At 46.3% G+C, this 22,595-nt stretch overlaps 1 protein-coding gene across 1 annotated transcript in view; it reads left to right on the top strand.

The window, feature by feature from the left end:
• The first annotated feature begins 611 nt into the window (after nucleotides 1-611).
• The window catches only part of FAM20A (FAM20A golgi associated secretory pathway pseudokinase), a 43,970-nt gene continuing 21,986 nt past the window's right edge, over nucleotides 612-22,595 (top strand). Inside the window, exon 1 of the mRNA XM_053375390.1 lies at nucleotides 612-1,101. Within this exon, the coding sequence (XP_053231365.1) occupies nucleotides 752-1,101 (350 nt within the window). The 5' untranslated portion in view covers nucleotides 612-751. The remainder of the gene's footprint in view (nucleotides 1,102-22,595) is intronic.

The following is a 22,595-nucleotide window of genomic DNA, read 5'->3' as shown; positions in this document are numbered from 1 at the left end:
TTCCGCCCGCCCTCGAAGACACTAGATCATTTCTGGCCACCCCGCAGGAATGTCCTCGCGTGTGGCTCCCTTCTCGGAAGGTGGATAAGCCTCTCTCTCCGCCGAGGGGCTGGGCGCTGTTGCTGCTTCAGGAGCCGAGAGCTTTCCTTCCCCCCGATGGATGCCGTGCGCGCCACTTCTGCTCCGTGGCCAGAAACTGTCTCAGGCTTGCCCAGGACATTTCGGCGGCGCTTCGAGGCTGGCGAAGAATGCAGGGAGGCAGCAGCGCAAGGCTGCGTCCGGATGGGGATCTGCTGGCCTCTCCGGAGCAGCTGCTGCTGCTTCTGAGCTAACCTCTCCCTGGGCAGGAGGAGGAGGAAGAAGAAGAGGAGTAGGTCAGGTTAGTGGTGCCTGCTCCCCTCCCTCTCCTTCCCCTCCCCGAGCAAGAGCCATCCTCCCCGAGGCTGCGCTGCGCTGCCTGCCTGCCTGGGCAGGGCAGATTTGGAGAGGCGCTTTGGCGAGGGCGCAGCCTCGCCGCTTTCCTGGAGAAGAGGGACCCTTGCGCTCTCCCCACCGCCTCACCTGCTCCTGCAGCTGCCGCGGGGCAGAGGTCTGGCTCCGGATCCAGGCTCTGGGCGTCCCCTGAGGCCACACACACACACACGCCCCTCGGGACTCGTCTCCAGGAAGCCCCTCGGCGCACCCGGAGAGGCGCCAAGGGGGTGCCACCACCCACGTCTCCAGGGCGCAGCGATCCCCCGTCGGGCTGGCCATGCTGGGGCTCCGGCGCGACCGGCTGCTCATCCTGCTGCTGCTGGGGGCGCTGCTGAGCGCCGATCTCTACTTCCACCTCTGGCCCCAAGTGCGCCGCCGCCTGGCCCGCGCCGGAGGGCACGGGCCGGGCTGCTCCTGCCCCGCCGAAGAAGCTGCCGCCGCCTGGCCCCCTAGCACCGAGCCCTGGACGCGGCTGCCGGAGCAGCGCAGCACCCAGACGGCCGGCTCCAAGCTGCGGAGGCTCTTCTCGCACCCGCTCTACAGCGCCCCCGAGGGGCCGGCCGAGAAGCTGCTCAGCGGGCAGGAGGCGCTGCGCTACTACCGACGCAAAGTGGCCCGCTGGAACAGGTGCGTAAGCCGGGCTGGACGGGGAGCAGACCTCCGGGGGAGAGCGGGGCGGGGTGGGGGGCTTCGCCGGCTTCCCCGGGCAGGGACACCCCGCCGCCGCCGCGGATCCTCCCCCCGTTAGCATCGCCTTTATTTTCCTACCAGTGCCTGGAACTCCTAAGCAAGTGCGTGTTAATTTCGACCATACGGACTAGAAACTTGCTGGTGTTGTTCAAAAGGGAAATGGAAAGGCCATTCTCTCAGCCGGGGGTGGGTGAGGGGAGTAAGAGTTCATTGCAATGTCAGTTCCGGAAGATTGGATTTTTTAACTTGGTTCTACTATTTGAGAGTAAAATGTGCAACTTCTGGCTACAAAGAAGTGGCCTTCTTGAGCGCAGACCCGAAACTCCAATGGGCAATAAGGGTTGCTGCTTCTCCACTCGCTCTGTGTCTTCTAAACCCCACTGAACTCAGTGAAGGCATGCATTGGATCCAAGTTTGTATGTTTCCATCCTTCCGCTTTAGCCCTTCGCCTCTTTATTCTGGGTGAAATTGCTTTATTGGCCTGCATAGTCCAACCCTGCTTTTTTAAAAAAAGAAAAAGAAAAGTTTCAGGCATAAAGGTCCACTATGTCAGTCTTGAAGCCCGATAACCTTTTCAGCTGATCCTCCTTATCTCCAAGCTGTGTAATGCTTCACCTGCTGCTTTCTGCAGACTGTGTTGCTGTTAAAGATATAGGAGCAAGACAGATTGGCCTTTTTCTCATCAGTTGCCAACCTTACCACCACACTAAAAAAATAAAATAAAAGACAGAGCAAGAATGCTAAGATTTGCTCTCCTGGATGCAACCTAGGTAAAGGGACCCCTGACTGTTAGGTCCAGTCGCGGACGACTCTGGGGTTACGGTGCTCATCTCGCTTTATTGGCCGAGGGAGCCGGCGTACAGCTTCCGGGTCATGTGGCCAGCATGACTAAGCCGCTTCTGGAGAACCAGAGCAGCGCACGGAAACGCCGTTAACCTTCCCACCGGAGCGGTAACTATTTATCTACTTGCACTGGTGTGCTTTCGAACTGCTAGGTTGGCAGGAGGAATGCAACCTAGGCTGTGTTAAACACCATACATTTAAAGCGTATTTCCCACCACTCTCACCAAAGAATCCTGGGAGCTGTAGTTTGTGAAGGGTGCTGAGAATGATAGTTTGGGGGCAAACTACAGCTCCCAAGAATTCTTGAGGGATATGCTTTAAATGTATGGTGTGTACACAGCCTAGGGTTCAATGCAGATGCCAGGGTTCCCTGACCTTACGGCTGGACATTCTTGTATCTCATGCTCTTGGGGGGATGAGACTACAACTTACTACTTGCTGGAGTAAGCTGCACTGAACAGCAATTGCGACTTACTGTGATTCTTGCACATCAGTTGGGAGGCGGCCTATCCTTCTCCCTGGCTGCTGGAAGAAATAATATGTGGCATTGAGCATGTTCACCAAACAGTAAGTTAAGCAAGGCTCAGTTCCTGAGGTTAAGAGGTCGTTTGTCTGGGTTGCGATGAGGATCTTAGTCACTACTGGAGTAGATCAAAACCAGTAGCTCAGTGTCAAGGCCGCACTTGCTGGAATATTTCGGGGTGATCAGAATTGCAAGAGGAGAAAGCTGCTTTTAAAACTGGACAGCACAGAATGTTCCATGATTCTAAGCAGAACATCTGTCCTCCGGCATAGAGCAAGTTTGGTAACATGATCTTTTAAAATGTGACAATTTCTGTGCTCCTTTAACTCCTTGCAAGAGGTTATGACAGAGCCAACATGTTAAACAACTGCATACATTGGTAGGATTGACAGAAAACTTGTAGTAAAAAATCTGAACTATGGATTGACGAAGGGTTTAGAAAAATAGAGCTGTGATAGAGATAGAGGAGGAAATCGTTACACTGAGATCCACAATTGGGAGTAGGGAGGGAAGTCAGAAGAGATCATATGTTTATGTATTTAATTTATTTGTTTATGCAAAATGGAAAATGCAAAAATTAAAAAATTATATATATAAAAGAAGAGCCAAAATGTGTTCATTAGCATGAAGTGTAGTTAAGAAATAAGCACTAAAGGGAGAAGGAAATGGGGGTGCAGTCCTATCTGAGGGAACCTGGATCCTTGCTCATTGCAAATAATTTGCACCACCACTCGGCTATGGCTCTTCCCATCAAATTACGTAATTCATCATACGCCGCAGCTGTAATATTTGGTAACTCTTTGTATATTTGATTACAGCTGATTATCGAGGGTAAGCCACAGTTTTAAGTTTGTTTTATGTGAATTCTTCCTTCCTCAAATACAGTGGTACCTGAGGTTACATACGCTTCAGGTTACATACGCTTCAGGTTACAGACTCTGCTAACCCAGAAATAGTACCTCATGTTAAGAACTTTGCTTCAGGATGAGAACAGAAATCGTGCTCCGGCGGCGTGGCAGCAGCGAGAAGCCCCATTAGCTAAAGTGGTGCTTCAGGTTAAGAACAGTTTCAGGTTAAGAACGGACCTCCGGAACGAATTAAGTACTTAACCCGAGATACCACTGTATTTCATGTGTACTTGACCAGGAGCACTGGCGGAGGAAGAGTAGTGCGGGGGGAGCGCACCGCCCCCGGCAGTGTGATCCCAGTGGGGTGACATCACAGCTCCCCCCCCCGCCAGCGCTGGGCGCCACGCCCCCACAGGCGGTGTGCCACGCCCCCAGGACATGCACCAGCCCCGCCCCCACCTTCTCTCCACCCCCCACACCCCAGTGCCGGAGCATGAAGCTCCACCACTGACCAGGAGATCACAGTTCATAAACTAAATGTCAGAACCTAATTGGAGCTCATGAGATCAGGCCCCTGGCCCATCTAGGCCCCAGCATCCAATTCCCACAGTGGCCAACCAGAAGCCTGTGGGGAAACGCGCAATCTGGACCTGAACGCAACAGAACTCTCTCTTCCTGCATTTTAGCAACTGATTTTCAGAAGCATTACAAGTTCCGACGGTGGAGGCAGAGTTTAACCCCTGTGCCCTGTAGCCATTGGTAGCCATCCCCTCCGGGAATTTCTCCAGTCCTCTTTTAAGAGAGCCAGTATGGTGTAGTGGTTAAGAGCGGTAGATTCGTAATCTGGGGAACCGGGTTCGTGTCTCCGCTCCTCCACAGGCAGCTGCTGGGTGACCTTGGGCTAGTCACACTTCTCTGAAGTCTCTCAGCCCCACTCACCTCACAGAGTGTTTGTTGTGGGGGAGGAAGGGAAAGGAGAATGTTAGCTGCTTTGAGACTCCTTCAGGTGGTGATAAAGCGGGATATCAAATCCAAACTCTTCTTCTTCTTCTTAAAGCCATCCAAGTTGATGGCCATCACTGTGAATTCCATAATTTTCAGCTTCATTAGATATCTTTGAGTTCTAGTGTTATGCAAGAGGGAGAAGAACTTTTCCCTATCTATTCTCTCTCCATGCTTCCCACGAATTCTTCCCTTATCTCAGATTTCATGCAGTATTTGATCACGGTTCATAAACTAAGGGGGAGATACAGCTTTTTTTTTTTTACATCTCCGTCTTATTCACTGTTACTGGGAAGTAAGGCATGCTGATTGCTTTGGCACGTATGGAAAGGTAAAGCTGCTGAAAACTGCAGCCTTAGTCTTTTAAAATGCACACTGTACAAAAAAATAATTGGGGAGTGCGTTGAGCAACCGTGCCCTTTCTAAATGCTGCGATTGAGCTTTGTTTAGTCTTTAAACTTATAACAGGGTCACTGCTATCCTGCAGGAAAAAGTCGAGCTGAAAGCCTTGGCGCCGGAGCCAAAAATCTTTATCACAAACCTGCCACCGTGTCTATTTTGTGCTTAGTCCCTAATCGGTGCAGCTTACGTGTCACCAGAAAAGGAAAACAAAGTAATAATGTAAGAAGAAGAACTGGTCTGAGCTCGAAGGAGCATAATAAGAGTGTGTGACCTTGCTTTGGTTCAGTGGGACAACTGTACTTCTCTTTGAACCACTGAGACGTGACTATAGAGATAAATAAGCCTGTCACCTTAGATCAAAAGCAAGTATGATGCAAGCACAGCTCTTTGGTCTCTTGAAACTTTTGCAAATAACAGCGGTGGCGATGGTGGGAGAGAAATATGTTTTTTTCCTAACGGTGCAAATAGCAGCTTGGGGGTATGTGAAAGATTTTAATGTGGAGAATGGGGGCGAAGACAGTCTTCTTCTTCTACTACTACTTCTTCTTCTTCTTCTTCTTCTTCTTCTTCTTCTTCTTTGATCACTTGTAGCCAAGTAAGATTGTCTTCCATAAACACGGTTTTAACAGTGAGTCCGTAAGTGACTGTGGAGGCCAATTCTGGATTCACACCTCCTTCCACAGTGGGGACATTGGTTTCCGGGCGGGAGTTGATCACAGTGTGGATTTGCCAAGCAGGCCTTCCTCTTATTTATTTATTTTTTAAATAATTTTTATTAAATGGTTTTATGTTACAAAAAACCATACAGCCATACTACCACTAAATATAATTAAAAAATAAAAATTACATACATCGATATTTAGTTTGTTATTTGTTATTTACCATCTTATTTCCTCCCAAACATTGCATACAACAACACACATGTGTGCAGACACCCACACCCGCACAGAAAATGATAATAACGAAAGTAAATATTTTTTCCCCTTTTATCTTCCCAAATCTTTCCTTCAACTTTGACTTCCTGTCAAGTCCCTTTGCATATGTTTTATCTTATATTTGAATGTACACAAAACAATAAACCTTTCTATATAATTTTTCTAAGCGTGCCTTCCTCTTAGTGTGTTTCTCCCTTGCATCCTGACCTGGGGTGGTGTTACTCAGAGTAGACCCATTGCAATGAAAGAACCTGACTTAGTCACTTACTGGGTATTCCCTGAGTAAAACATAATTCAGTATTGCCCCGGCCAGTTAGCAACACTATTCTGAATGCATGCATGTACCTGTTTTTCTCTGTTTGTACTGCTGTCCTGAGAATTCTCAAGCAGGAACCACTGTGCTCAGTCACTCCCACACTGGGATGCCATCAGGAATGCGTCTTGCCACTTGTGTGCAAGACCTTTCTGCCCGCTCAGCTCCCATCGCCACCTGCCACCCATTTGCCTCTCCTACCAGCAGGCAGGCCAGCCACCTGCCCCACTGGAAAATGGCATTGAAAGCCAGGAGGCAAGCTGGGAAAAGAGGACAGTGCCCAGCTGGGGGACAAATAGCTGCTTAGGGAGGGAAAGAGGGAGGCACCAACTTGCAGAAAATATTGGGGGTGGGTGGATCCCTTAACTATTTTATGGGGGGAGCTGAAGAAATCAGGGCCCCACAAAATTGGCACCTATGCACTGAAACTGCCTTGCCCAGTCTGGTTGATGGCATTTTTGGGGAGGTTGATTTTGGGGGTGGCGGAAAGTATGATTTGATTTGTTCTCCTTGATCTCTCAGCAGCTTTTGATACTGTTGCCCATGGCATCCTTCTGGAGGCACTCTCTGACCGTGAATCTGCTCCTACTTTTGGGGCCATTTCCGGAAAGTAGTTATGGGTCGCTGCCGCTTAGCACCATGGGAGTTGTCCTGGGTGTCCTGCATCTTGTCCCCTGTACTGATTAACAGCTTAGGGTGAAGGGGCAAGTAATTAATATTTATTATTATTATTATTATTTATATTTATAAATATTTTATTGTTATTATTCTAATTTATTTATTTTTCAGATTAAAGTTTTACAATCACATATCCAACATACAACATAAAAACAAGATTCCAAAGAATCTCCTCCCCTTTGTGGGTCCTATTGTTAATCATTTCCTCCTGCATCTTTTACGATAATCCAAACCTTCCTTTTCTTTTCCCCACTTAATTTATTTATTATTAATGTTGCAATACATATATGAAATCTCTACATATTGATACATATACATTATGTTTGTAAATTCACATTTTCACATTTCATTATGTACCAACATTTACCCATTTCTTATTTCTTGCCCTGTGTCTTCCCTCCACCCGTACGTGACTTCCTTGTTATTATTTTGTAACTTTATTATTGAGATTGTAATTTTGTATCTTAATAATTAAACATTCAATCTTATATATCTGCTTAGTTTAACTTAACTTAACTTTGTGAAATCAGTCTATCCAAACCTTTTACATCTTTTACATAATCCAAACCTTTTACATCTCCATTATGTTCAAAATTCACCTTGAAGCTACAAGCATTATTCCAATCCTACGAACGATTTTAGCTGTTTACAATGGTTTTTAAGATAAATTATAATTGTTCCCCATTTTGGTCACCTAGAATTGGCCCAGAGATGGAAAGAAGATAAAGTCCCTACCAGAGAAGAATGGCAGATTAAGTTGATTCTTCCGGTCATTGTAGCCATCTCTGGGCCAATAACATCCACGCAGCTGTGGTCACGTACAGAAATAGTCTTTTCTGCTCCCTTGGGATTTCGGCACCTAGAATTCCTAATAGAAAGGCAGGGGCAGGTAATTAATAAATCAACAGTGATTAATTTAGCTAGTTGTTGAACTGAAATTTTATTAAAAATTAATTGATTGATTTAATCATCATCATAACTAAGAGTTAGCTTTGTGCGGCAAGCTACTTTCTGTGCCCATCCACATACCCCTCTTGGTTGGCGTTCAGCCCCTGGGCCTAAAATTCCCTACCCCTCCTCTATGGAGACCTTGTGAAGTACACTGGCTGCCCCTTGCCACCAGCAAGCAAGCAAAGCCTTAAAAGACTCCTGCTACAAATGCAAATACAAATTTGGCACTGTGGTCTAAACCACAGAAGCTAGAGCTTGCCGATCAGAAGGTTGGCAGTTCAAATCCCCGTGACGGGGTGAGCTCCCATTGCTCAGTCCCTGCTCCTGCCGACCTAGCAGTTTGAAAGCACGTCAAAGTGCAAGTAGATAAATAGGTACGGCTCTGGCGGGAAGGTAAACGGCGTTTCCGTGCGCTGCTCTGGTTCGCCAGAAGCCGCTTAGTCATGCTGGCAACATGACCCGGAAGCTTTGTGCGGACAAAATGCCGGCTCCCTTGGCCTATAGAGCGAGATGAACACCACAACCCCAGAGTCGTCCACGACTGGACCTAATTGTCAGAGGTACCTTTACCTTTACCTTTTTTACAAATGCCTCTGGGCAGGTTTTCGAAAGCTATGGCTTTACAAAGGAACAGGGGGCGGTCCCATTGGCAACAGTGGGCTAGCTGAAGCCCGGAGCAGCTCTGACAGGTTTTGCGGGAGAAGCAAAGGGGAGATTGCAAGCTGGGAGAGGTGAGGCAAAACTGAAGGGAAGGCATGGGAAAGAAATGAATGCAGGAGGAAAGAATGTCCCAGAGAACTACCCCACACACACACACACACAATTAGCCAATTAGGTTGGTGTCGTGGCAACTCCTCTTGCTGGCGGTGAGCAGAAATTGCTCGCCGTTGATGGATTGCTTGTCCCCGTGTCAGAAAGTTACTGACATCTTGTTCTTTCCGAACGAGTGTTAACTGGAGCATGGAGGAGCTCACACTGTTTTGCAACGAAGAAAAAAGAGGGCAGCAGTCTTTAGCCTCTAAATTAATGGACACCCGTCCGTAATATAAAAGCTGGTACACTGGAAGACGGTTTTTTGTGCCAGGGAAAACACTCAGAAAACAGCGCTGTGTTTTTAGGCTAATGGAAGTCTCTTGGCTGCTTAGGTCTGAATTAGACCCGGGATGATTTCCAGAATCCTGATTTCTTCACCAGGCGTTGAAATGTGTTCATTTCTAGAGAGTGTTTTATACTTAGCTCGTATGTGGTCAAAAGCCAAACATCCTCCTTCAGCAATGGTTGGCCTGACTTCAGAGACATATTAAACGCAGGCTGTTTTAGGATTGCCACCTTCCTCCTCACTCTTCCCCAACAGACGCTTTGTGCCTTTAATATCTGTGTGACAGGCAGATGTTCACTTAGGTGCAGACTTCCATGCAGTTACATAGGCGTCTGCCTATAGAATTTCTGCCTGTCACATAACAGTTAAATGCACAGAGGTTTCCGCCCCTACAGATATTGTTGGACTCCAGTTCTCTGGCCGATGATCAGGGAGGATGCGTCCAACAGTACCTGGCAGACTAAAGGTTCCCTAACCCTGAACTAAATAAAGGAATAAGGGAAATGTCAAGAATTCCAAAATGCAAAGTATAATAATAATAAATTGTATTTATACCCCACCCTCCCCAGCCAAGACTGGGCTCAGGACGGCTAACAACCAATAAGAAAAACAAGATTAAAATACAATTTAAAAAACAAGATTAAAATACATTAAAACATTAGGATTCAGCCTCTTCACAGGAGGAGAAAGGAAAAAGAAAGAGGGGGAGGGAATCAAACTGACTCTAAGCCAAAGGCCAGGTGGAACAACTCTGTCTTACAGGCACTGCGGAAAGAAATCAGATCCTGCAGGGCCCTGGTCTCATGAGACAGAGCGTCCCACCAGGCCGGAGCCAGTTTTGAGAAGGTCCTGGCTCTGGTTGAAGCTAATCTAACTTCCTTAGGGCCTGGGACCTCTAGGATGTTGCTATTTATGGACCTTAAGGTCCTCCGTGGGGCATACCAGGAGAGCCGGTCCCGTAGGTGGGTGTGGAATTGGCTCCATATCTAACATACTGTTATAGATTTGTGGGGGGGGTCCCCCTAAACTCTAGTAATTAATAAATGGTGGGTTTTGACTATTTGGGAGATGTATTCAAGCTGCAGAGGAAATCCTGGCAAAGCTAGGACCATTAAGAAACAATTCAGGGCCATTGAGAGCCATTGGCAATGCAAGAGAACTGTCATTCCCCCCTTGCCTAAGACTGGGAGTTTGGGAGGTTGTCAGGGTAACTGGGTGTGGGGTGGCAGGAAAAGAGAGGTTTTGGCAGGGCGTTCTGGGAAGAAGAAGGAAGAAAAAAGAGTGGGGTCCATGTTGGGCAGGATGGCTGAAGGCAGGCTACTACGGGAGATGCCTTGGACTCCATGGCTGCATTGCTGTGGAGGACGAGCCCCTATTGAAATGACCGTGCTGTAAGCTCTGGACTGCCACCATGAAGGTGCAAAATGGGGGAATAAACCGTATTTCTTAATACATTACTACGGTGGTCTCCACTGTGTCTCAACCCTGGGTGAGTGTCTGGAATTCCCTGGGATCTTGCTATTGCTCAGCAGAGAGTGGGAGTGGCACCCAACTTTTGTAATGGTACAAATGTTCTGAGGTTCAAACTATCTCCAGTACTTACCATCGTCTTTGATTTCCAAGGCTTTGGTATCTTTTCAGTCGGCGTGGAACAGAAGCATAGTTGGGAAAAGGAGCCTTTGATACAGCAGCAGCCCTGTCATGTCTTGGAGGGATTGTTGGCTGATGCAGCTTGTCAGGTGAGGCTGAGAGAAATTGCGCTGGCTAAAATTCTCCCCGCTGGACCATTATTAAAGAGAGAGAAGCCTTGCCCTTCTTCTCCCTTTGCAATCCGGCAATTCCGAATACTGCAAATTCAATATTTTGTCCTAAAATGCAGAGTGGCTTTTCCTTGATGATGCGGAAGCAAATGGCAATAATCAAATTGCCCTAAAATAAATGAAACTAATAGCCTATACCAGCGGAAGTGTTTTCATTTTCATGTCATTTTGGAGTTTGCACATGGTTCATCGGGCAAGGTGCTGAAAGCACGGACAATATGCTGCACTTAATCACAGTAAGAGGCAGTGAAATATTCGAGGCCGGCTAAGTAGCAAGTGTTTAAGCAGCGTGAGGTTACGCTGGAGTGCCTGCAAATGGATATTGATTTAGAATTTGCAGAAGAACTAATGTAAGCCAAGATGTTACGCTGTTAAATGGCTGTACCAAAGATAGCTGCAGAGGCTAGTAGGTCAGGCTAACAGGTCTCTGAATGTGCAAGGGTCAGAATTAATAGAGAGCTGTGTGTAAATTGTATATAGAATCATAGAACTGTAGAGCTGGAAGGGACCCTGAGGATCATCTAGTCCAACCCCCTGCAATGTAGGAATATGCAGTTGTCCCATATGGGTATCGAACCTGCAACCTTGGTGTTATCAGCACCGTGCTCCAACCAAATGAGGCAAAAGGCTACAGCACCCCAGTATTTCCAGGCGGTCTCTCTTCCAAGTACTAACCAGACCTGACCCTGCTTAGCTTCCGAGATCAGACGAGATCAAGTGGCACGTTCAGGTAGTATGTGGCCTGGAACATCTGTGAATCATGGTGTTCTTGGGTTTTAAATGCATATTTTTTGTACAAATGTGATATGTACAATGGTGAGCTTTCCATCAGCGCAAGCATTGCAGATGGAGCGACCCCCCTCTCTCCTCCCTCCCTGCGCTGCCCAGGCACCCCAAGAGTCATTGGATGGGAGGTGCAACAGGGGGAAGCCCAGTTGAACAACTGGAAGCTTTTCCACAGCTGACGGGACTCATTCATTGAATCCTTCCCTGTGTTTCTTAATCGGCTGCTTTGTAGCAAGTCAGACTATTTGTCCGTAACCCAATATTATCTGCTAACTAGGGGATCTGACAAAAATCTTTCCAATCCCTTCTTCCCTTTCCTCCTGCTTCATCTGCTTCTGCTAAGATGACAGGGACTGAACCCTTGGACCTTCTCAATGCAAAGTGTGAGCTCTGCCACTGAGTTTTGGCCTCTTCCCGGAGGCGAATAGGCCTTTGTTCTTCCCATTCCTCATGATGGGCCTTGATTTTTTAAAAATATATATATATATTTCTTTATTTTTTACCAACAACCAAAACCCAAACAGTGAAACCCCCCCCAGGCGGCTGATACATTGAGTATACATAATCAGTAATAACATATTCAAATCAACCATATGTACAATTCTATATACATTAACACTCCTCCCTCCACCAGGTTTATTTAACTTTTAACGTTTTAATTGCCCCAAATTGTTCAAACCTACCCAAATAATTCAAAATCTTCTCAAACCAATCCTCCTCTTTCTCACTGACCTTAAACTCTTTCATTCTGTGTATCTTCCCAGTTAGATATAATATTATTCAATTTTTTCCTCCATTGGTTCACCCTTAGCTCTTCTGCATTTTTCCAATTACTTGCTATAACCTGTCTGGCTGCAGTTACCATCAATTTTACCCATTTACATTCATCTTTTGTTTTTAACTCGGTGCTACTCAGGCTAATAAGAACCATTAATTTAGAAATTTCTACCTTCCTACCCACAATTTCCGATATTTCTATACCAATCTATTTCCAAAATTCATTAAATAATGGACAATTGCACCACATATGACTGTATGTTCCCATCACTCCACATTTCCTCCTCTGCTGTTACCCAAGCCCATGCATTATGCACTGAGCTCATGGAGGTTGCTGCTAGGCAAAGTCGTATCTTCACAGGGTAACCGCTAGCATAAAGAGAAGACCAAAACCAAATTGACAGCAGCATAACAAACAGCGAAGTCAGTGAGCCAGTTCTCAAGGCTTCAGGTGTGTAGAGTCAATATACACAGTGAGAGGTATGGGAATTAATATCTAGCTTGTGTGTACCTCTGACTATTGCACAATCCAACTCCTACACATGTATATGCTGCCCATAGACGGCATCCTCACATTTTTTGGAAAGGCAGGTGGATTACTTGAGTAGGATGCGCTCCCACAATTGATGTATACACTAGGCTTTAGGTGAACGCCTGATCTGGCCTGTGCAGTGGTAATTGGGGCACATGGGAACCCAAGGCTTGTGTCTCCTCCCCAAAAGTAGAAGCTCCAGGCTTGGCCATTGTGTGGTGAGCTGTGGCAGACACCAACGATACTACAAGAGATGCTTGTGAGTTAGGTGGTGCTAGAGTTGTCTGAATTCCAGACCTTTCTCTTGACAGTAATGTTTTGCTGTTCCAGTTCTTCAAAATGCACTGCTTGGCAATCAGATTTTACAGTTTTGGAAGTTGGGCAACATCTGGGGCACACGTTGAAATTCCAAAACGGAAGCAGAAGTTGCTGAAACAAGTGGCACAGAGGGTCCCTTCGGTGGAATGGGATCACATGTGATAGCATCCTACAGCCGAGAGAGAGAGAGAGAGAGAGAGAGAGAGAGAGAGAGAGAACACTTTTAACAAAGCTAGTTCTTAGATGTGCAATGAAACTTTGTTGTTGACATATGTGGCGTTTGCCCTCCTAGGTTTGTGACATCATACTGGGTTCATAAGGAAAGGGTTGACTAATTGTAAAATGACTAACCAATGGGAACCCAAGGGGAGGAGTTAGAGTTAGAGTTGTTGAGAAGACAGTCTGGAGTTAGAAGAGACAGAGAGAGGATAAGTCTGTGGGTTGCGCTAGTATGATGTGGGAGAGTGAGAGACTCTGTTAAGAGGAGTCAGTCAAACAGTTGAGATAATCAGTCAGAAGGTATTAGGAAGGTATAGGCCGGTAAAGAAACTAAAGTTAAGATACTGACAGGAATATTATCTGAGAAACCATAAACTTGTTAATGTTTATAAAATAAACTTGTTTATTTGGTTCACTTTTAACAACTGTCTGGACTCAGTGTTTTACCCGAGAGTAATGTGTTGGTGGCAGCGGGGAAGCGAGCCCAGTGGTGGCACATGGATCAATAGAACATTAAACATCCGGGGACCCTGTGTGATCTCCACAACATCTATCTGTCTCAAGAGACAATGGAGTGCACCTCCAGGGGTAAAGTCGAACTACTGCATTAGCTGCACCTAAGTGACCTCCCCAGGGCACAAGCCTCAAAGCAGACTCACTGAAATCAATTAACATGGCTAAGTAAAACTTGGTTGAATACCACCTTTGGAGTGAAATTTGCCTAGCGAGTTCTGTCAACTCAAGCCCTGTGCAAGGGCTTTTGATTGCACAATGGGGCTTTCCTCCTCCTGCGTGTCCCCTGAAATGGACAGTGTGCAGGAAGGTGGAGGAACTGAGCTAGGGGAATCATTCTGTCTGACAAGTCGGAATCCTTGTACAGGCAAAAAGATGGGAAGCATTGAATTCCACTAGCAGTGTCTCTCATTCCATTCATCCTGGGAAACAGAACCTTGTGGGGTTTTTTGTGTGGCCATTCTCCATCTCTTTCCCTCTCTGTTCCGGCTTATCGGTCCCTTTCCTACCTGCTTTTTATTTCGTTACTTTGCTTATTTACTGCCTGGATCGTTCCTGTGCTGTCTGGGCAAGCCGCTTGCCCTTGCGTGACTTAGCGTTTCCTCTCATTCTTTTGGGGAGAGGGTATTGATTATTCTCCAGCCACTTTGGAACGCAATATATGGCCTCATAAACACAGGGACCATTCTGAGCATCTTCTCAGACTGCGCTAACACTAAATTTGTCTCTCCCTTAGTGCCCAAATGCAAATGAAACAGAGGGGAGCAAGGACATTTTTCCGAAGGGAGAATTCTTTGTGTGCTAAATCCTCTTCGCTTCATGATTCAGTAGGGCAACTAAGATGGCACGCTAGGTCCTGTAAATCCACGAGACAGGTAGAAAGTCAAAGGATGAGCCAGAACTTGGGGTGTTGCCTAATGAAAGCGCCATAGCTCAGTGTGAGAATATCTGCTTCGCATGCTGATGGTTCCAGGTTCGATGCCTGAAATCCCCAGGAAGAATGGGGAAAGAATTCTGCAGAGCTGCTGCCGGTTCAGTGCAAGCAACAGTGAGTTAGATGCAGTAGCGGCCAGTTTGGTAGCAAAGAGGCACCCTCTCTTGACATCAGTCTCGCTGCAACTTACTGTATTTTTTGCTCTATAAGACACACTTTTCCCCTCCTAAAAAGTAAGGGGGAATGTGTGTGCGTCTTATGGAGCTAATGCAGGCGGGAGGCTCTGCTCAGCGCTCCCTTTAAAGAGCCCCATGGAGTGTGTGTGTGCGGCTCTTGGGGGAGCCTTCATCCCGCTGCCCTGAAGAGGCTTCGCACGGCTATCCCAGAAGCCAGATCCCTCTTGATGTTCTGGCTTCTGGGATTCAGAATATTTTTTTTCTTGTTTTCCTCCTTCAAAAACTAGGTGCATCTTATGTTCTTGTGCGTCTTATAGAGTGAAAAATGCAGTACTTGGACAGGGATAAGGCAGGGAACAGGAAGCTGGACTAGGTGGGCCATTGGCCTGATCCAGCAGGTTCTTCTCATGTTCCTGTGATACCAGGCCTCACCAGTGGGTCAGAGGAGATTGTAGATGGCTCTCCAGTGTAGTGGCTCCTTGGGTATTGGTGAGTGTTGGGGACAAGTTGCTGAATGCCAATGCAGTGGCGTAGCATGGTTTGCAGGTGCCCGGGATCAGGCAGGCTCTGGGGGGACAGGGTGCGGAGGGTAACGGAGCCCAGCCCTCGCCGCCAATTGCACCGGAGCGACCACCGCCACCACTGGAGCCAAGCGGAGCCGCACTGCGCTGCTTGCCCGCCCATGCAGGCGGGAGTTTGTCTGGGCCCTTGGATCATCCCAGCCTTACAATAGGGTTGCCATACATCTGGGTTTTCCTGGACATATTCAGAATACTGCAGTTGGCAGCAGTGTCTGGACAGAAATCGGGAAAATGTCTTGGAAAATCCAGATGTATGGAAGCCCATGCCAGCAGTGCTGTTTGGGCCAATTTTGCATAAAAATAGCTCAAAAACAGCATTTTTTGTGATTTTGGGAAGAAAAAAAAAGCTCAACAGCTTTTCTGTCCAGATTTTCATTGTTTGAATTACGGCAACCCTACCTCACAGAGCAGCTCCGTGCTGGCAGGGTGGCATGAGAAAGACACAACGGCCATGTGCCCTTCGATCTCAGCCTTGCAAAGCGAATGCAAGTCTGGGATCAAAGGGCACACAGCTATTGCATCCTTCTCACGCTGGCCTGCCAGACCTGCACCGATTTGTGAGGCCGAGATCTGTTCTGAACGATTTGCCCGGCAAAGCAATCAAAAGCACATCCTGGACAGTGTGAGTTCGTATATTCATGTCAGAAGATGACTTGAAACAAAGCCGATATAAGCTTCACAACTGAAAATGGCCGAAGATCATTTCTGCAGCTGACCTTAAATGAACTTTCCTAATTTTGCTTCATGCCATGAAGAAGTCTTGTCAGTTTCACGGTCTGGCTTTTGATCTCAGAAGTGAAATTGACAAAGCTTAATCACAGTGCTGAGAGAAGCGCTTTTGGGAAAGAAATGAATGCTACTAGAGTGCACCTCTTACCCTTTGCGTGTTCAGACCTTTAAACCTCCCCCTTAAATAAATTCAGACAAGGCTCAAATTTTGGTTTGTTTTTTGGCAGAATTTAGGCCACAACTTTACTGATTACAGAAAGTGACTGGTTGCATAGGCTCTGGTTCGACTAGCTCCCTGCCATGCAGGTAGCGCTGACCCAGGGTTCCAGCATAGGTCAGCCAAGGGTGAACACCTGGATAAGCGGAAAGCCAGGAACAGGCTATCTCTGCCACCCAAATGTCCCCCTGGACTCGGGGGTTGACCAAACCATTGAGTCCCTGGATTCCTTTAACGGAATACCCTTTACATAGGGATGGTGAGAGCGTTCTCCCATCCCTATCACCTGAACCAGAGCCTACAAGTTGTGACGATTTGCTACGTGGCAGGTGAAACCCAAATGGCAACAGCCAATCAGCCAAGTGGGGAAAATTTCTGCAGTGCCCCTGTCCCGACGACACACGATGGCATAGCAAGGTCAAGCACAAACCCTAAAAGTAGGGAGAGGTGGGCAGGTGTTCCGAATGCACATGCTGAAAGAGGAAGCTCTGGGTCACGTGCATGGGTATAAATAGGTCCCTCAAACCGTTTGGACTGTGTCCCATTGGCCAGATTGCACCCTGCTTTGAGGGACCCACCAGTCGGGTGTTGTGGCTGACCAATCGTACCCACCCACAACACAGGGGTGTCGGTTTTCCAGGTCTCACCACAATACGTGCCCTCTTTAAGGGAGGACCTGATTTGGAGAAAAGGGAAGGAATTTTAAAAGATGAATTCGTAAGGGCACTTTGCTGGCTGCTCTCTTCCCTGAAGACTGTAGCCTCTGCAGCAAGGGTTTCCCCCCCCCCCCCCACTGTCCTTCCCACAACTGCAACCTCCAGTGACTAGATGTAGTGCAATTGTCACAGGTGAAGAGGCTGTGGAAATACCTCACGGAGGAATAAACAGATCAGGACACTCTTTGCAAAATCATGTGCATAAGCTCTTAAAATGGACAGTGCCAATTTGATGCATGTTTACTCTTAAATAAAACTTGCATTTCATTGAACTGTGACTAGGGCTGTGTACACACTATATGTCTTTAAAGCACATTTGAATCCCTGCTGATAAAGTAACTTCTTGCAGGGAATGGTCAGGAATTTGGTTTTGTTCCTACCTGATTTGTGCACATCAAAAACAATTCACACTTCTCCAAATTTTGTTATGGTGTTCTCTAACAAAAAATAAATGCATGTATTAGAGGAAAATGCATATAAAAATGCAGATATCGGTGTTTTTTAAAAAGGTAATAATCAAAATAAAAATGCATATACAGTATAAGAGGGAATATGTTTGTGAAAATGCACAAATTAGTGACTTTCCTTTTTTGGGTAAAATGTTAGGAGAAATGCACACTGAAATGCTGGCGAATTTTTTAAGGCCTCTTTTTTTTTAAGTGATGTGGAAATGTGGCGAACTTAACTTCAGTTATGACAAAATGAGAAACTGAGAGAAGCCCAAATTAATGGATTGATCTGTCCCTTGGCTGTGGAAGCTCATGCTACAGTCAGTGGTACAAGACTTTCATCCACCTCCATTTATTAGCAGGAAAAGTTCAGTGGAAGTTTGAGCTGTGCTCCTACAGACTGTTCCATTATTCACACTAATTGGGTTTTCGCTTCCCAGACAACCCTGTTATTCAATCAGTGGAAACTTCCACTTATTGGGGCAGAGGGATCGGACTATTTTCTATAGAGGATGCTGAGATCAAGAACATAATATTTTGTTAAGAGCATTTTGGATACACTGTACAAAAGTGTACCAAGAGAGTGGATCCCTCTCTCAGATGAAGTGAGAGAGCTCTCTTTAGAACGCAGCATCGGACTGATAAGCCAGGGTCCCCGTTGTCTGAGACAAACCATCATTCAGCCTGTGCAGATAACAGTGCCTGAACCACATCGGGCAGCCCTCATTGCAAGCCCTGTGGCTGGCATTTGTGATGTGCTCAGCGACATTCATGACATCCGTTCAGCATGGCACTTCAGTTAGGGAGCTTGGCACTGATTGCAGGATGTGAAAATCTGCTGAAGAAGTTAATAGCAGTGCCAAAATGGGGGTAGGGTGGGCAGGGGTGTTAATGAATAAATAATAATTGTTATGAGGGATGTGGGTGGCACTGTGGGTTAAACCACAGAGCCTAGGGCTTATCGATCAGAAAGTCGTGGTTCGAATCCCCGTGACGGGGTGAGCTCCCGTTGCTCGGTCCCTGCTCCTGCCAACCTAGCAGTTCGGAAGCACGTCACAGTGCAAGTAGATAAATAGGTACCGCTCTGGTGGGAAGGTAAACGGCGTTTCCCTGCGCTGCTCTGGTTTTCCAGAAGCGGCTTAGTCATGCTGGCCACATGACCAGGAAGCTGTCTGCAGACAAACACCGGCTCCCTCGTCCTATAGAGCGAGATGAGCGCCGCAACCCCAGGTTGCTGAGGTCCAGTGCTGAGGGCCTTCTGGCAGTTCCCTCATTGCGAGAAGCAAAGCTACAGGGAACCAGGCAGAGGGCCTTCTCGGTAGTGGCGCCCGCCCTGTGGAACGCCCTCCCATCAGATGTCAAAGAGATAAACAACTACCTGACATTTAGAAGACATCTTCAAGGAAGTTTTTAATGTGTGACATTTTAATGTATTTTTAATCTTTGTTGGAAGCCGCCCATAGTGACTGGGGAAACCCAGCCAGATGGGTGGGGTAATAATAATAATAATAATAATAATAATAATAATAATAATAATAGTAGTAGTAGTAGTAGTAGTAGTAGTAGTAATCTTGCTTGGTTGGGAGAATTTCAGGTAATGATATATGTAAGTTCATTGAAAGCTGTCCATTGGAACCCAGACTAGTTTTCTGTTTTTAAGTGGATGGCCTTACTAATTTCGCCTGGCAAGGCTCAGAAGACTGTAAATGAGATTGACGTGAAAAATTGTACCGTTGGTCTGGTGGTTAAAGCAAATGAAAAGGGACCATGTAATTTAGGCTGTTTTAGTTTGTCGATACCGTAACTGCCTGTCTGGCAAACAAGGCCCTGCGTTAGCGCTTTGACAGTGTATGGCCATTATGCTTCCGAGGCTCTGACAGCTAAAGAATAATCACGCCAAATCCACAATGTAAAAATAAACCATGCGTCTCTGTTGGATTGCTAACAATGTGCTGTGGAAGGCATGAGTTGCTTAGAACAACAGACATCAATGTATCAATAGTTATTGTCGGGAAAAGGACTTAGATCTCCAATAATGAAGAGTGAGAGAAAGGTGGCACATGTCTCTTCCCCATTGTCAGTACTGCGGGGCTTAATTTGAGCTAGAGCACAACAGAGCTTGGCCCAGAATCTACTCCCCATTCTAGGAATGAATCCTGAAAATTTCAAAATAATAATATACCCGAGTCCTTTTGACTGTGTGCAAAGTGTCTTTCTCTCGCTTCTTAGTGACCACAACCAGCTCACACACATATTAGAGGCTAGAATTTCAGTTTTACCCCCGGCCCTTTTGCTTTCCCAGCAAAGAGAGCATGCCTCTCATTTTGCCAATTGAGCCCTGTTTCTTGTGCAGATGGAGAGACTTGTACAAACTGAGCTCAGGTATCTACAAACTCAGCATCCCTAAAACCAGAAGCTTTGCTTTTGGGAATTACAGGGACAGAACCACCCAAACCATATAGATATTTATTCATGCATGCGACTACAGCAGCGAGAATGTTACTTGCCCAAAAATGGAAAGAAGAAGAAGTCCCAGCAAAAGAAGAATGGATACAAAAACTTATGGAATATGCAGAAATGGCAAAACTTACTGAAAAAATATGAAATCAAAATAACAATTTTTTTTTTAAATAAAAGAATGGAAATGGTTTAAGGAATATTTACAAACAAACTGTAAAAGATAAGAACATTGGCAATGACCTGCAGTTTTATACGAGCACATATTTAAAGTGGATGAATAAATGAGCAAATTAAGTTAATCTGGATATGCAGAAAATATTAAAAATAAATTTAAGGAATCGCAGAAAGAGGGGGAAGGAAGTCAAGTTTTGAAATGTTAAAATGAGGGTAAAATTATTGAAATGTAGAAAACTGAAAATTGTTTTTTTAAAAAAACCCAAATTCAGCATCCCTACCAATAGAAGGAGTGGGGACCGCTAATCAGAGTCACTGATAATCATATGAGTAGGGATGAATTAACTAGGATGGAGAACCTGGGGCTCTCAAGATGTTGCTGGACTGCAACGGCCAGAACAGATGGGAGTTGTGCATCCCATTTGAGTGCCCCAGGTTCCCTATCTCTGCACTAAAGCACGGGCCACCTCTCTGCTTGTTTTCATTGTAGAGAGAGTGCCTCTAACACCTCAGTAGCCTGTAGCTCTGAAATAATAGAGACATAGGTAAAGGTAAAGGGACCCCTGACCATTAGGTCCAGTCGTGGCTGACTCTGGGGTTGTGGTGCTCATCTCGCTTTACTGGCCGAGGGAGCCGGCATACAGCTTCTGGGTCATGTGGCCAGCATGACTAAGCTGCTTCTGGCGAACCAGAGCAGTGCACGGAAACACCGTTTACCTTCCCGCCAGAGCAGTACCTATTTATCTACTTGCACTGGCGTGCTTTCGAACTGCTAGGTTGGCAGGCGTTGGGACCGAGCAACGGGAGCTCACCCCATTGCAGGGATTCAAACCGCCGACCTTCTGTTTGGCAAGCCCCAGGCTCTGTGGTTTAACCCTCAGCGCCACCCGCATCCGAATGGAGACATAACAATAGTTTTATGCTATTCTATAATTTATTATTGAAGCAGGCATTCCTCACACCACATCTGAAGAGAACACAATTAACATGGTGTTCTTATTTTTTAAAAAAAATGGTGTGTGTACTAACACAGATGGACATGAGTACGAAGTTACTAGATATATATATCTGTAAGAGGTTGACAAGTCATTATGGTTTGGAAAAACCCCAGTGGCCCATGATTTCTCAGTGGTCTTTGAAACCACAATGTCTCCTTGCAGCATAACTTATGAAGAGGTTGAAGACTCAGCCTCTGATCTTGAGAGACTTGAGAGCATCTGCTTTGCCACACAAAGTAGTTTCCGGATTTTCCTCGTGGAATTTCGCCCAGCATTTGTATATCCAGCAAATGTCGGATTTCCTCATCCTGTTTGTTTTATGGTCTGGCAAAAGAAAAATGCTAGCAAGCATATAGAATGTTCATTTTTCTACAAGGGCCAAAGAGAGAGGCAGGGGCAGGGACAGCGAATGTGGGATATTTTGGAGATTAGTACAGTTTCGCTCCGTTGATCTTGATCTCCTTCACCATGGTGGTGCAAGCTTCTGGGAGCTGTTAATGGTGCCAGCAATTATCAATCACAATTAAAATTGCATCCCAAATCTAGAAAACCCCATCTTGGGCCAGGCAGCCAATGAGGGTTCTTCTGAATAGCAGCAGCAGCAGCAGCAGCAGCAGCAGCAGCCCAGTCTATGGCCAGTGCAGTTTTTTAACTGTTCCAGCTTGCTACAGACCCAAGACATAGGCTGAGATCCCACTACCCAGCACAATCTTGCTCCCCCACCAACAGCCTTCATTTGAACAGTTTTGTCAACACCTTGCTTTCCAAATGATGGCCGCTGTACCGATGGAGGTTTGAATCACTCAGTCATTAAGCAAGTGGAACAGAACTTCCCCTCCCTCTCTTCTTCCTAACTGCCTCCTCTGCCCCAAATCTGCTCCAGAGCAGTGTGGAAAACCCCAGATAAGACTTGAGAGTGCAGTGAGGGAGAGGAATGTACCATCACATGGGTGGAAGTTGTTCTGTTCCTGCAATGGCTTCCAGACCCTCCAAGTGTCCCTATATTCCAGGGACAGTCCCAGATTTACAGAAGCCATCCTGGTTTCTGATTTGATCCCAGAATTTTCCGCTTTTCCTTAGGACGTCCCTGTTTTCATTGGAGAAATGCTGGAGGGTATGGAGTTATGCAACCCCCAAGCCAAGGAGATAAGTAACTATACAACCTTTAGAAGAAATCTGAAGGCAGGCCTGTATAGGGAATGTTTTATTATGTTTTCATATAGGTTGGAAGCCTCCCAGAGTGGCGGGGCAACCCAGTCAGGTGGGTGGGATAACAACAACAACAACAACAACAACAACAACAACAACAACAACAACAACACCTTGGTTTCCGAACGTCTCCGTTTTCGAACATTTTGGTTTTCGAAAGCCGTAAACCCAGAAGTAAATGCTTCGGTTTTCAAACTTTCCTCAGAAGTCAAACATACCACGCAGCTTC

The sequence above is a fragment of the Podarcis raffonei genome, chromosome 2, assembly GCF_027172205.1.
Source record: "Podarcis raffonei isolate rPodRaf1 chromosome 2, rPodRaf1.pri, whole genome shotgun sequence".
In the NCBI taxonomy this organism is placed as follows: Eukaryota; Metazoa; Chordata; class Lepidosauria; order Squamata; family Lacertidae; genus Podarcis; species Podarcis raffonei.
This window is presented reverse-complemented; position numbering and strand designations above follow the sequence as displayed.